The 14,510-nt window shown below is 38.0% G+C and overlaps 1 protein-coding gene across 1 annotated transcript in view; it reads right to left on the minus strand.

The window, feature by feature from the left end:
• Positions 1-274: 274 nt before the first annotated feature.
• Positions 275-14,510, minus strand: part of snta1 (syntrophin, alpha 1) — a 36,486-nt gene continuing 22,250 nt past the window's right edge. The window contains exons 3-8 of the mRNA XM_042405920.1: positions 5,705-5,900; positions 5,218-5,407; positions 4,719-4,849; positions 4,027-4,223; positions 2,556-2,743; positions 275-1,827 (exon numbers count right to left, since the gene is read on the minus strand). Coding sequence (XP_042261854.1) covers positions 1,735-1,827; positions 2,556-2,743; positions 4,027-4,223; positions 4,719-4,849; positions 5,218-5,407; positions 5,705-5,900 — 995 coding nt within the window. The 3' untranslated portion in view covers positions 275-1,734. The remainder of the gene's footprint in view (positions 1,828-2,555; positions 2,744-4,026; positions 4,224-4,718; positions 4,850-5,217; positions 5,408-5,704; positions 5,901-14,510) is intronic.

Raw genomic sequence — 14,510 nt, forward strand, 5'->3', positions numbered from 1 at the left:
TATCCAGAGTATTTTATATTATTATTATTATTTTTTTTTTTTTAATTATTTATTATATCTGGGGGGGATCTTTAACTATTAAGTTACCTGGCTTTAAAACTGAATTTTCTAGTTCTAAGTTTTGAGTTATGTATGATTTACAGTTCAATATTTAAACTACTTTACTTTTTAAAAATGGTTTTGCAACCCATATAGTCTAACCTCAGTGACAAAAACTAAAAGGAATAAAACAATCAATGTGGCATTTATGTTCAATAAACCAGAAGTAAAACTGTAAAAGTTAACAAAGTTTATTACATGTTTATATACAAACAACCCTGCAAGGCACACCTTTGTTTAAATAAGAATATACAATACATTTTATTCTTGAAGCAAACAAGTTTTAGTTTTGAAATATATATTAATACAAGTCTGTTTAGTGTTGGACAGAGAGAGAAGGCCCCAAGTCTTGGATGTTCAGATGACACAAAATCATAAGGAGAAATGATCAAACACTTTTATGTAAACACCTCAAAGTCTTTCATCATTAACATATTTAAATGTTGGACATATTTTGTAAAAATGCACCATCAGTACTTTCTGATGAAGCACATTTGTCCTCTCTGGTAATTAAATTCATGAGTACAGACAAAAACTCTTTGTACTACAGAATATGTTTATTTAAGAGCTGAACTCAGTATACTTGAAAGCTTATCCATACAGGAGAATTAGCTTAGCTGTCATCTATCAATACATGATTATGTGACAGCATGTGGTCAGTAGAACTCCTAAATCATACTCCATGTTGAGTCCATCTCTAGACTCAAGATGGGAGTCAATTTTTTGTTAGAATTAAACGCATATATCTAATTGAGTGGTTAAGCTAAAACATAAAAACAAAAGCCTTTTATATTTTACTGTTAGTCCATTTTTATATATTAGGCCATTGATTTTGAGCAAACAAAGGAGAAGAGACAGAGGCGAAAACAAAAGAAGAGTTGTTCAAATACAATGAAAAATATATTTGATTTTGCATGAGATGTATCTCCTTTCGTAAAGTTTCAAGGTAAAGGCAACTTAAGCATCCACATAAACAGCATTTCGTAATAGTTGTATGGTGTACATTGTTCAGTACAGACCATAAACCATGTAGTGATCAGTCATGTCATCCTGTCACTCCACTGAAGCTGCCTTAATAAAAAAAAAAGTTTGTCCAACATCAATCAGGACATTTGTGAAATAACTTTTGTTATGACTGTTCACAGCACATAAAGCAAAGATTGAAAGATGAAAGGATGCTCATGACAAAGGCCTGCTGTGACTCATGAAACAAAACTAAACTAAACAATGGGGCAAAAAATTCAAATGACTGGGACTTTCAAGCTTAGAAACATTAAGATGCAGACTGTCATAATCATACAGTTTGCCATCATAAAGTGTCATGACTTACTGTGACAGATTTGACAGATCTCAGGTTTCAAATGGCCATTGACTTATGCCATCTGTAAAACTCTCTCTTTACCATACAACTACAAGTTCAACAAAGGTCCATCAATGTTGCAGTTTCTCTTCATTCCTCTAAAGACCAGGAAGACCAGGAGGAGCCTGACCAGAGATGATAATTTCAGAGGCCTAAAAGGGCTGAAAAGAAGAGGCTAGTCAGCAACTATTCCTGGGCTCCATCCTCCAAAGTCTTTTGGACTGTGTGTTTTATTGAATATTCCTATTGTTGATGTTCCGGATAGTTGGCCATTATCATGCCAGCAGGCCTAGTCGCTTGACCTTAGCAGACAGAAAAGAGTGGATGATGAAGACTATGGTCTTAGGGCAACAGTGGAGGTCCAGTTGCTGAAGGAAGAGAGAGAGAGGGAGGGAGAGCAGGAGGGGAGAAATTAGCTTTTTAATATCTCACAGAGATGGTTTTATGTCTTTTATCAGACACTGCTTCTTTTCATGATCAACATATATGGATGTTGCAAATTTTTTAGAGGAATTTGACAAATAAAAGTGCTTACCTCTAACTTCTAAAATTATTTTAAAATTTATTACATAAGTAGGTCAGTACATAAAATGAGCAAGACATTTGAATACTGTTAAAAACATAGATTTGTCACTATTCGTGATTTGTTTGTATGATTTTTGTAAACTAATAGCATTGTGATGGATCTAAAACTAAAAACATTACCGATTAACTATTGCGTCCTGTTACTGAGATAATTTAACACTACTTAATTCATTCGCACTCAAATGTTGTATTAATCCTGCAGATTTCCTTAAAATTAGACAACACTCTCAAACAGCATAAGAAAACATAAATAACTACAGTTTACATGTGTAGTTTCAGTGGATGTTTTAAATATCTGTAAATTAATTTGAGGGTGATGGTAGATTCTAGTCTTCTTGTTTTTCAGAGAATACAGCAATTATTTTGCATACACCAACTGTCATGTTTATTTACAATAATTCAAGCTAAATTCATAATATTCAATATACATAGCTCAAATGTATGGTGGTAATGATACAACGTACATACTGCGACTTTTAGATAAAGTTGAATGGAAGGCAGCATAACTTACAATCTCGGCCTCAGGGCCTCCAAAGTCAAGGAACATCATGCGAACTCCATCGTCTGAAGACATTCTTAGGCGCTCGAAGGGCTGCTGAAGAAGAATACTTTTCCTGACACCCATCTCTTCGGTGAATAGCGTGAAACCCTCATCAATGTGCACTCCCAGGGTACACTCCTTTCCATTCCAACTACAGGCTGCCAGAGTAGAAAAAAAAGAGTTACATAGAGGAGGAACAAAAGGAGAAAAGTAATGTAAAGATTCAAAAGACCCCAGCTGAACTTGTTCTTGAATAAGTCCAGACTGATATTACATGTTTCTTGAGCTCAGTGTTACAGTAAAGTACAACATCCAGAATTCCTGGCAGGATCCTGTGTATGTGACAGTTCGATGCATTGAAATGATAAAAAAGTATTATTCAAATAAAGCTTATTGTCAAGAAAAGAAAATGTGTCTAAGATAAATAAAACACTCTTTCTAATTCTGATACTAAAATGGGTTATTGCAGAATATTTTTTGCACCACCTCATGCTACCAGCAGAGGGCAATGTAACAACATTCCTTTACTCTACTGTATGTAAACTGGTCTCATAAAGCAGGATTCCTGAGTTTCCAGAACTAAATTTGCTGAGGAGATAAAATGCAGAATCTGGAACATAGGCTAAAGTATATAGATTGTTTTGGGTTTTACTGGGTGCCAAAAGTAATTTGAGTGAGTAATTTGTCTCCTCTTACTAGCTCTACAAAAATATCTACTGTATCACAAAAAGGATGCCTTTCTAAAAAACATGAATCTTTTATAAAAACTAAGCCAGAGGAAATCTCCAGCTATTGAGGACATTTTGCTAAAGAGTACAGTCCTTAAATCATTGTGTAAGGAACAATAAAACCCAACTCTTAATCCTGCTTTGTGAGACAAACCCCTACTATGTCTGGAAATGTTTGTGTCTAATGAACAGAAACCAAATCTTGTGCCCAATCAGTGATTGTTAGGATGAAACAGATTTTAGGTTTATTCACAGATATGACTGAAGAGTTTGTTTTATTGGTATAAAATCAGCATTTCTTCATATATTTTGTGTGAATATAGATATTTAGATCTGCTTTACTGCATTACTCATGTAAACAAACCTTTAACACAAAGACTATTTAGTCAAGTTGACAGCAGACAATGTCTTGCGTTTTGAGGTTTTTTTTCCACATTTAGATCATGGATTAGGCCTCAAAGTGGCCAATTTCTACAGCGGGTGACCCTAGCAGGAGTCAAATCTTGAACCTTTATTGTGATAATGCTGAATCAAGGTCACCAGCACTGGCAGACAACAATGACTACCAAAGTCAGCATTGGTATAAGACTACTCAGTAATTTCTGGCGAATTCCTTGTACCCTCTGATAGTTTGGAGTGAAACTTGAATTTTTCTAATCTGTAAAGCGAGCCAGTAAAAAGAAATGGGAATCAAATATTGGCTGTATCTGTACCCGTTGTGACCTCCTTGATGAGTTCAGCAGCATTGTGGCAGCCCTCTACCAGCAAATGAGTCCAGGTGGACAGCTCCTTGGCAGAATCCACCCTGAACACATGGGTCTCCACGCCTTGCTTAGTGCCTGAACGCAGGCCAAATGAAAGCTCAGAGTCCAGGAGGGGAGAAGTTTTTCCTGGGCCAGAGTGGACCAGTCTAAAGGGGAGAGGAGAAACTATGAGAAAAATGTGGATCAAAAGAATAAAGATTCATAGAAAAGATTGGACCCAAATAATCAAATAAAGGGACGTTTGTGTGTTACAGAAAAATGTTACATTGGTGGAGAAAACTGGAGAGTGAGCTGGAAATGCAGAGAGGAGAGAGAAGGGAGGAAAAACACATGACTCATAGGTTCTGGATCCACTAATGTTTTCCAAATGAATGTGACGTTATGTGGCAAAATGTCCAAAAGTCCACTTATGGAAAGAGTGAGCATGTGCTCTTTTACCAAGGTCTCCTAATTCAAAACTGGGCTGCTCAGAGTGAGGAACAGATCTGTTCAGTTCATGAAATACCATGTGAATATGTTATGTTACATGATGTGTTTGTGTAAAAAGAGACAGAGAAAAAAAGAGACAGCAAAAGTGTGATCATATCTAGTATGTAGTGTAGATGTGTATATACGCAGACAGTCTGTGTGTACATGTGAACCTGGTAGTGATGAGCGGGTGACTCTTGGTGGGACTGCTGATGCTGTCTTTGCTTTCAGGAAAGGAGGGATACAGCAGGAGGTCTCTATCAGTCAGCACAGCTAATACTGGTCTCTCTGGGCCCTGGGCCACCTGCACACATGAACATTTGTAGCAGAGTTGAAGAAATCTGCGAAAATGATGGTACTTTATATGATTACCATACGCGGCACACTTATGACCGGTGGAGATCAGCTGGCAGTTGACACAACTATACATGGATCTGTATTTGTGCATGCAGTTTATAACTTTTACTTACAACTTTCCTCTCTGCCAGGGTGGAAAATTATCTTTAGCTCATAAGCTAATTTACAGAAAGAAATAGTAGTAGAGCACAATCAAAACAAGGGCACCATAAAAATAAAAAAAAACTAAGATCAGCATTAAAAAAAGGACAAAATATAAAATACTATAGAGCAGGTCTGGCAGTCTGGACCATATCTGCCTGTATTCTTGCATACCTGCTCTGTAATCCAGCCCAGATGTTTGACCTCCATGCCAGGCTGCATGCTCTTCATCTCTTCCTTCACTCGTGGTAAAAGGTTGGCAGCCCCAGCCAGGATGGCATTGTACCAGGACTGGGCCATGGCTGGGTCTTTTGCCCGCAGGAACATAGAGTTCTTTCTGTTGGACGAAATCACCTCGAAATACCTGGCAGGGGAGATGAGGACAGAGAGAGAGGAAAGCCAAGAGAGAAGAGGAACAGAGGTAGAGAAAAGGGGCAGTTAGAGAAATCAAAGACAAGTGGCAAAGAGAGAAAAGCCCAAGGTGAAGAGGATATTTTCAGATATTAACAAAGAGAATATGTGAGTACGACAGGGTAACAAGTCCGTTTTACAATATTCTCTCTAAGCCATTTTTTTATGTTGAGGTTCAGGTCTGTCAGATTTCCCCCATTAACTGAATATCAAATATTACGTAAAGCAGTGAACTTCTAACATGCAGTACCTGTTTTCTGTGTCCGGGGGGCACTGTTTGCGTGACACCTGGCACATCTTCAGTGGGATGCTGCGGGGCTCCTTCACTTCAGCAGGAGAGAGCTCAGTCCCCCTCTGAGGTGTGGAGGGAGGAGAGTCCCATGGGAGAGCGGCCCCAGGGGACCCCGAGCTTTTAAAGAAGGCCGACATCTCCTTGATGTATTTCACTGAAGCAGAGCGAGAGAGTGTGTGTGTGTGAGAGAGAGAGAATTAGATAAAGAAGAAAGGCAGAAGAAGTACCAGAGAACAGAGGAGGGAGAGAAAAGGAATTTGGGATGTGAATATGGAGCCTCAAGGTTCGGAGATGAGTTGAGAAAACTGTAGCTGCACTTAAGAGCTGCTTCAAAAAGGTGCAGGAATCCATTTGTAAAGAATTTTGTCACTTCTCAGCTATTATAGAGCCTTTCATGCTCTTTTTCTTCCCAACGTGACTAATATTACCATGATGGTATAATTTACTAAGAGGGTTGTACATGTTTAGTCATGTAGTGAACAAAGTAGTTTAGTTTTTTCTTTAATGTTGTATATTTGTCACACTGTTCTACCTTTTACAAGGGCTGGGTAATAGTGGCTGTCCACTGGCACTGTGTGGCATTGGCTGACTAAGCATAGCTGAAGGTGGTGAGAAATTTGGTATGTTCATTCCAATGATAACCAGTACTCGAACTGGTCAATACCAATATTCATCTTGTCACAGCAACTATCAGTATTAACTGTTCTGTATTCTGTATCACTAACAGTAAGAAAGTGGCATCTGTATATCAATTGTTTTGAGTAAATTTTTAAGAAAAAAATTATCTGGTTCCAGCTGAAGCACCGAAGGCAAAACAAGAATGATGTTAATGTTAATGATGTTACTTTGGAAAATTGTGATGGACATTTTGCATCATTTTCTGTCATTTTATAAAGCAAAGGATGACTCAATTTATTGAGAAAATAATTGACAGATTAATTGATAATGAAAATAATCATTAGTTGCAACATCATTGTACATTCATCCCACTTTTTTCCTCATAACTTCAATATTGTAAAATAGTTATTTGTAAATACACCAAAATTACATACGGTATCCATTAATGGCTATGATCTAAATTGTTGCCAAATTAATTGTGATAATACTTTGCCACAGCCCTATTCTGCACACATCTCTTTTCAAAAGTACAGTTTTACCACTCATACACTTACTCCTCTCTCTCTCTCACACACACATACACATGCATACTAACAGCTCAGCTCCAGTTCAGTAGGCTGTGGTATAGGTTTGGCAGGACTAGCCACTGCTGGAGTAAAAATAGCCCAGAGGACATGGCAAGGCATGAGTCTGAAGGCTGAAGGTAGAGTTCTGGTTTCACTGGGGAAGTGTGAAGTGCTCTTCTTGCACAGTACAAGAGGCATGTAGCCAGAGGGCAAGCAGAGGAGTCACAGCACAGGACAACAAGAGTGAGAGTGGGGGCTTCTACCATTCCCAAAATAGAGCCCATACCAGCCAGTCAGGCAGTGATTTTGTTAAAACATCAAGCAGTACATCATACATATAAATGTGTGGTGGCTCTGTCTTTTTAATGGTTTTATTTCACTACAAACAGTGCAGTAGCAGTTCTTTTAATTCTTCTCTTTTATCAGGAGGTGGCAGAGTGGCTCAGTGGTTGAAGAGAGGGTCAAAAGTGACACAAGGGCCCTTCTAAAATGTCTTTAAGAGGGAACACTGTGCACACAAACACATCCACTCACTTTCTGTAAAGTCCTTCTAAGACAACAACTAAATTTGCAATGTGTTATGGAAAAGTTTCATGTTGACTCTTTTCAAACACATTAGGATAGTTAATGCCGTAATACTCATGCAGCTGGCATCTGGCACGTGAAAACAGGCATCGCAAAAGTTATGTAAGATGCACAAGGCGAGAGATTGTTCACTTGTTAACTCGTCCTTGGCATGGAGGGGCAGTAGTTATCAAATTTCAGCGTAGGAACAAGACATCACGGGCCATGTCGGACATTTTTAGACACGTTATGTATCCAATTGAGTTTGCAAAAGTGGGTTTTCAGTCAACTCTGTTGCTTTAAAATCATTTCTATGATCAGAAATCTAAATTTACAGAAATGTGTCACTTCCTTGTCTCCCATGATTGATTCCCACATCATATGCAGAAGCATTATATGTCAGACCACAGTAAAACTGGGTGTGCCTGCACAGTGTTACAGAAATGTTACATGGTCCTGTGTAAGTTGTTGTTGGAAAGGGCATGACCTAAACACCTAAAAGTAGAAATATTCAGTAGGTCCTCTGAGTCAGCACAATGTTCAGTGTTTCCCTGTCTGTGCCTTTTTTCTTTTGAAAACTTATTCTTTCTCAACAATATTGTCCTGGATGTCTAATCTGTCTGCAGTCGTTCCCTCTATCTCTCTCTCTCTCTTTAAAGGGATGTTTCTTTCAGTTTGGTTTGGAAGTGAATGGTTACAAAATTTGAAAGCTAAAAATATCCCGCCATTGAAGGTTTTTCTCTCCAATCTATAAAGAATCATTGAGAAGAATGACTTTTCCCCCACTTTGGATTAAGAGTATTGAAAATGACTACCTAACACTCTGTCTTTATCCCTTTCTGTCTTCCTGTCCCACTGTCACATGTAGGCAGAAAGCCCTGTTTGCTTTTGACTTTTTTCTGAACACAACCTTTCTCTAATTTCAGAAGTAGGTAAGTGTTTTTCCAAACTTTCAGACTGGCCTTTTCACCTCTCCCAGTGAGGCTGACAGAATGGAGGCTAGCCAGAGACCATGGCTGACAAGATAACTACAATTAACAACTGAACATCAAAACATTTAAATGACCCTTGGGTCATTGAATCTTTTGAAAGCAAGTCAAGAGAACTCTACATTAACATGGAGAAAGACTCCATTTGGGTTTCGCTTATCTTCACTGTTACAAAATCTGAGAGTGCATTCCTTTGTTGACTTCACATTGGTGTATTCCCTGTTTTAGCCAAGTCTGACTTAATGTGAATTAAGTGGTCCAATTGTTCAGTAAGTAATGTTGCTCAGCATTGGTTTTCCTGAAGAATGGTCTAACTTTGATACCTGTACAATAAACAATGGATGAATTACTAAAATCCAGAGGTGAGACATTCTGCATCGCGTGACAACACTGCCATCTATTGACTATGGATAGATAGATAGCAAAGTCTTTGGACACTTTAAGACCGTAGTAACCATGAGGACAATTATATTAGCATATTAGTATATTGTGTGTAAGACTACAATTTTTCTTTTAATTTTCATTGTGTAATCAACTAAGCATTGTCTACTTTTACTTATCTATTGGCAGTATCAGAAACCATCTTAACAATCAAAGTCGTCAGGAATGAATGATTGAATTATGCTGAAGACCAAATGTTAAACTGTGAGGTTTCTTCTAATACAATACACATTATTACCTACCATTTATTTTATTTATTTAAAATCATGATTAATTGACTATAGTGATCTTTGAAGTATGTGACTTTTTGCGTGTAAAACTCAAATTTTAATTCCCTAAGAATCAGGAGTTAGGAAATCAGGAGCCGCCATTTCGGACCACAGAGGAGAAGCCGCCATCTTAGGCTTCAAACCATGTTGTCCCTTGAGAACAAAAGAATTCATATTCTTTAGAGGTTTCAGCAGGAAACATTTTCTCCACGCCCAAAACACCCCCAAAATTCCGCCTGCCTGGGCTAAGTTGATAAAAGAGCCTGACTGACTCCTGTGCTTCAGGCTGGTCCTCATCTCTGAGCTTAGAAACTGTCTTTATTTTGTCTTAGTTTTTTAGATGTCTTCCTTAAATATTCTTTTTGCTCGCCTAAGTACGCACTTTTAAACTTTTTCTAAAACAAGCTTCATGCACCTCAGCGTTGAACTCTAGGAACTGTTTTCTTCTTGTGTTTCTTACTTTGGTACCAAGAAACCTCGTGTTTGTAACATTGTAAGTGAAGTTTTCATCCAGCCGGCAGAATTACCCGAGCCTAAATGGAAAAAGCTACTGTAGCCAGATTTAATTTTTATTCAACACTCAGCCAAAATCAAAAGAAGTCGACAGAAGCTGTAATTCACTGTTGGCTCACATCTGAAGCTCCAAGAACCAGGACCAATGTATCGACTTGGACCTCCATCAACCAGCTCTGAAGCAAGACGGCCATACCGGCTAAGAGGCCTTCTGTTGGGCCCTCATCTGCTTGGTGAAACAAACTGCATCAAGGGGGTTGCCTAGGAGCACAGCCTGCCCTAGAGGCATCTTCACTCCTCATTTTATCAGTAAGAAGTTGTCTGTGTTCTTTGGAAGTATGAGACAGAGGTCGATGTATTGAAAAGAGCTCATGATATAAGACCAGTTAAAAGTTTCTTCATTTATTCTCTTCAAATTGAAAATGAGTGAAAACTTAACACATAGTAGGTAACCCTACACACACTCTCTTTGCTGGTTTAACAACATTTACAGCACATGCAAACAGGCATACACACATACATGCACGCACACACACACACTCTCTCTGCGCTGAACATACAGCACTTGAATGAGTAAGTACCCAGACACATGTACATAGGGCCCTATGATTTCTGTGTTGCCAAAAACATGGACAGAATTGTGGAATTTGATAGTAAAAATGAAATAAAATGTAAAACTATCGTGGAATGTGCCAAAATGTGGATACAATTTATAAAAATCAGGGTTTTCCCTACCATTATAAGACTTAGGCGTAGCACCTAACCATTTTTTCATAGCTCCTAAGACAAATGAACACTCACTATTTTTATGTCATGAATATTATTTGTTTTATTGACATTTTAGATTTCTTTACAGTAAGATATTATTGAGTGTGTATAATGTCTTTGTTGTTGTAATCTTTACTGTTGGTACTCTAGAAACAACATTTTGTTATATCCAAAATATAGCCTAAATCGATTGTAATCCTGTTCTAAATTTACTCTTTTTTTTAAAAATGAAAATTCTTTAGTAATGAAAAAGAACCAGTAAGAGTATGAACCGGACTGATAAGGGTATGGATAAGATAAAGATAAAATCCTAACGATACCCATCCCTACAGCTGGTTAGTGGCTTCACCCTGACTTTGGGAGGATGAGCAAATTGCTGTTCTAACCCCTTCACTATAAGCCTCGTTTTACCAATGCTATTTTGTGATTATTATTTGTTATGGCGCACAGTGCCATCACTCACAAAAATATGAAGGATTACTTCAGGCCATAGTTCTTACATATCTATTTCACTTCTTCATGCTAATGTCCGAGTGTACTGTGTATTGAAGCACTTTCTTTGATTAAAAACTAGTGCGATGTTGTGTTGTATCATTACCAATTCATTGATATATATATATTCATTTTATTCAATGTATGATTAAAGTTTGAATACTTTCTCATTGAATTATTGAAATTTTATTCATCCACCACAGCATTCAGCTAAATTAAAATGGAAAACATGGAATTTGGGAGAAAATAGAATGGAATCTGGAAAAAATTAAAAAGGATTTCATAGGGCCCTATATACACAAGGTTTTGTATACACAGGGCTGGGTATCGAACCTCAATACTTTTTGGTACCAACAGAAATATGCCTGTTTACTGAAGGCTGGTATCAAATTGTTGCTCAGATTTGGACTCTTTACTTGTTCTTTGATCAGATTGTTCCTGACTTAGATGACAATTCTGCTAATTTTATACTGTACTTTAGTAAGTTATGCTGCTGCCTGTATTTAGATGACATTTACCATTTGAAAACTCCAGCTTATTTTGTTAAATAAAAAATAGGGTTTGTTATGTGAGTAAGGTTTTCAAAAAAGTATCTTTTTGGTATTACAAAAACACAGGAATGGGCACTAGAATAGAAAAAAAGAAATTAAACCAGCTCTATGTATCCCCTTTTCCAGTAGGGAATTAAGGACTTCACTGTAAAATTGTGCTTCTTGTTCTATGCCCATAATGTTCTGATTTGTGTAGTTCTTCCCATGACCATCATGCATTTGAAGAGTGTATGAAGATGTATTTCTCTCTTTTCTAACAGAGAACTTGACATGTATACCAGCCTCATTTATACTATGCAAATCTATCCAAAAAGAAAAAAAAAGCATCTGTAGACAAAACCAGACGTATTGGGGATGTGTAGACTGGGAACAAGTATCAAGCAGTGAGCAACCAATATGTATCAGCTACAGCTTTGAAGTAGCTGTCAACTTGCATACGTAATGTTTCATGGAAATAAGCTTCTATCCATGTGTTCTCATGCCAACCCATTGATGTTTGTACCATGGGGTAGCCAACTGCTTCCTTGTTGCTGGACCAAATCCATTCAAAATTGATGTGGTCAATCTCAATGTGGCAGGCAGGGCCACAAGACTGGGAATGGAAATGGGATTGCCTACATGATTACATGAGAAGATCTCCTACAAATATACTGAATAAGAGGAATTTGGTTTTCAATAAACTCTTGTGGGTGGTGCAGTGCAGCCAGACAGCAGGTAAAAACTGGCACTTTTCTATCAGTATGTAGGCTAATGAGGATGTCTCAGTCACACAACTAGCTCTACACATTGAGCAATAAAAGTTTTTTTTTAAAACTTCATAGAAAAAAACAGGGAGAGTGGAGGTGCTAATATCTGGTGCATACACAGAGTTTATTCTCAGTGGTCATTACTCTGGATTATGTAAGGCTTCATGTATATGTTTCATGCTGCACAAACTGCAGGACAGGCTGGAGGGAAAATACCAATCATAGCAAGTATATACAGATGTTTAATTTTGAAAGAGGCTTTACTATTCTCCAAAAAGCGATGTGGAAATGATCATTGTGGTGGTTCCCAGATTAGAAGTCAGGCATTAACTATGGACCCACATAACAAATCAGACAAGATAGCCTTCAAATAGAGTGGTGAATGAAAAGGAGAGGAGAAATTCATGAAGAATTGAAGGGGAGGAGGAAAGGAATGAACAGCATGGAAAAGAGAGAGGAAGGAGAAGAAGATCGAGAGTGAGAAAAGAGTATAAGAAAGAGTGAGACAGGCAATACAGACGGAACGTACAGCTAAGCTCTGCCAGAAATGTTGCCATGAATACCAGTGGCGGCACATTCAATACAGAGCTAAAATTAGCTGAGATGGCACTGTTATTACTTTAGCTTATCTGGCAGCCAGTGAGACTACTTTTGTGCTGTGTGTGTGTGCACACACATGGTTGTGTATGAGGAGTTTCTTTGCTTCTTCTGCAGATTCTGCCACTAAGCTTTTCAAGCTAAAGTCTTTACATTGAACCTCACAAATCCTGACCAGACATTTTCAGCCAATTCAGTTTTGACACAATTCACTTAACTCTGGTTTTGTAAAGCTCTTTCTTTTCCAGTTCCCAGGACAGTCTAGATTGCCAAAGCATGAGTTTAAATTTTCAAACTATGCTCAGCCAATGCTCACCATTAGGTTGATTACCTAATATACACTCAGACAGACTACCACACATTCAACCACCCCTCTACCCACATCCACATAGTTTGTAGAAGTTTCCCCATCAGCATTTCTCAGAATCCTAAAACAATCAGGTGTACAATCAGAAAAACAGCAGGTAGACATGGTTTGGTCATTAAAGGGAACATATAATGCTTTCTTGTGGTTTTCTGTTATTTATATAATATTATGATGTCAGATATATAAATTAAACATAGTCCAAGTTCCAAAACTTGAAGTTAATATATGTAAAAATGCTCCTTGCAAGTCAAAAGCCAGGGCTTCAACCTGCCCTGAACACTTTTTCAGGACAGGTTGCCCTGAATGGTTTTTTCTACCTTGCCAACAAGTTGATGTCAGGTTTATCCATGTGTTGTTTTTTGTTGTCCCCTTGCATATTTTGGATTGGAATCCGGCTTAAAAGTGTACAAATGTATTTGAGAAGTTAAAATTCGAGTAAAGAATGAAAAAAGAAGTGAAATCCTACTACAACCATAGTTTGTTTCATGGTTTGTTTACGTCGCCTTTTGAGCGGCCAAAGGATGGCTATGACGCAACTTCTAGCCAATCAGAACAGAGTGGGCTCCTCGGGAGGGGGCCCTTAAAGGGACAAGAGCTAAAATGGCCTGATTCAGACAGGCAACTGACAACTGAGGGACTTCATAAAGGGTCAGTATAAGACAAATGAGGACTTTTTTGAACTGTATGGAAAGATATTCCAACAGAGCCCCAGATTAGAAATATAGACCTGGAAATGTGCGTAATAAGTCCCCTTTAATGTGTAAAAGATGAAACAATGCTCTAACGCTGAACGCCAGCCCTTCCTCCCCCCGCTGCTGGTTACCGTGGGAGCAGCTGGAATGTCATTGGCCAGCCAGCGACCTCAGAAGCATGCTGTTGGCTCTGTAAACCATGTCAGTTAAAGAATGTCCCAATGTTACACCACCAACGAGGAAAGATGTCTTGAGCCAAAACAACATCATAAATAACCGCAAAATACGAGGAACACTTACTGTTTTCATTCAGTACATTGAGGTCAACTGAGGTAAAAAAAAACCCAAAAAAAAACAGACGTATTGGGGATGTGTAGACTGGGAACAAGTATCAAGCAGTGAGCAACCAATATGTATCAGCTACAGCTTTGAAGTAGCTGTCAACTTGCATAGGTAAATTGAGGTCAACTGAGGTAAAAAAAACAAAAAAAAAACAACTACTAAATATGACTAAATATGAGAAAGGTCCCTTTGTTTTTATTTTATACATTTAGTAAAGAAACACGGACACATGCAGAGCTAAGCCTGATT

The sequence above is a fragment of the Thunnus maccoyii genome, chromosome 3 (genome assembly GCF_910596095.1).
Source record: "Thunnus maccoyii chromosome 3, fThuMac1.1, whole genome shotgun sequence".
Taxonomy (NCBI): Eukaryota; Metazoa; Chordata; class Actinopteri; order Scombriformes; family Scombridae; genus Thunnus; species Thunnus maccoyii.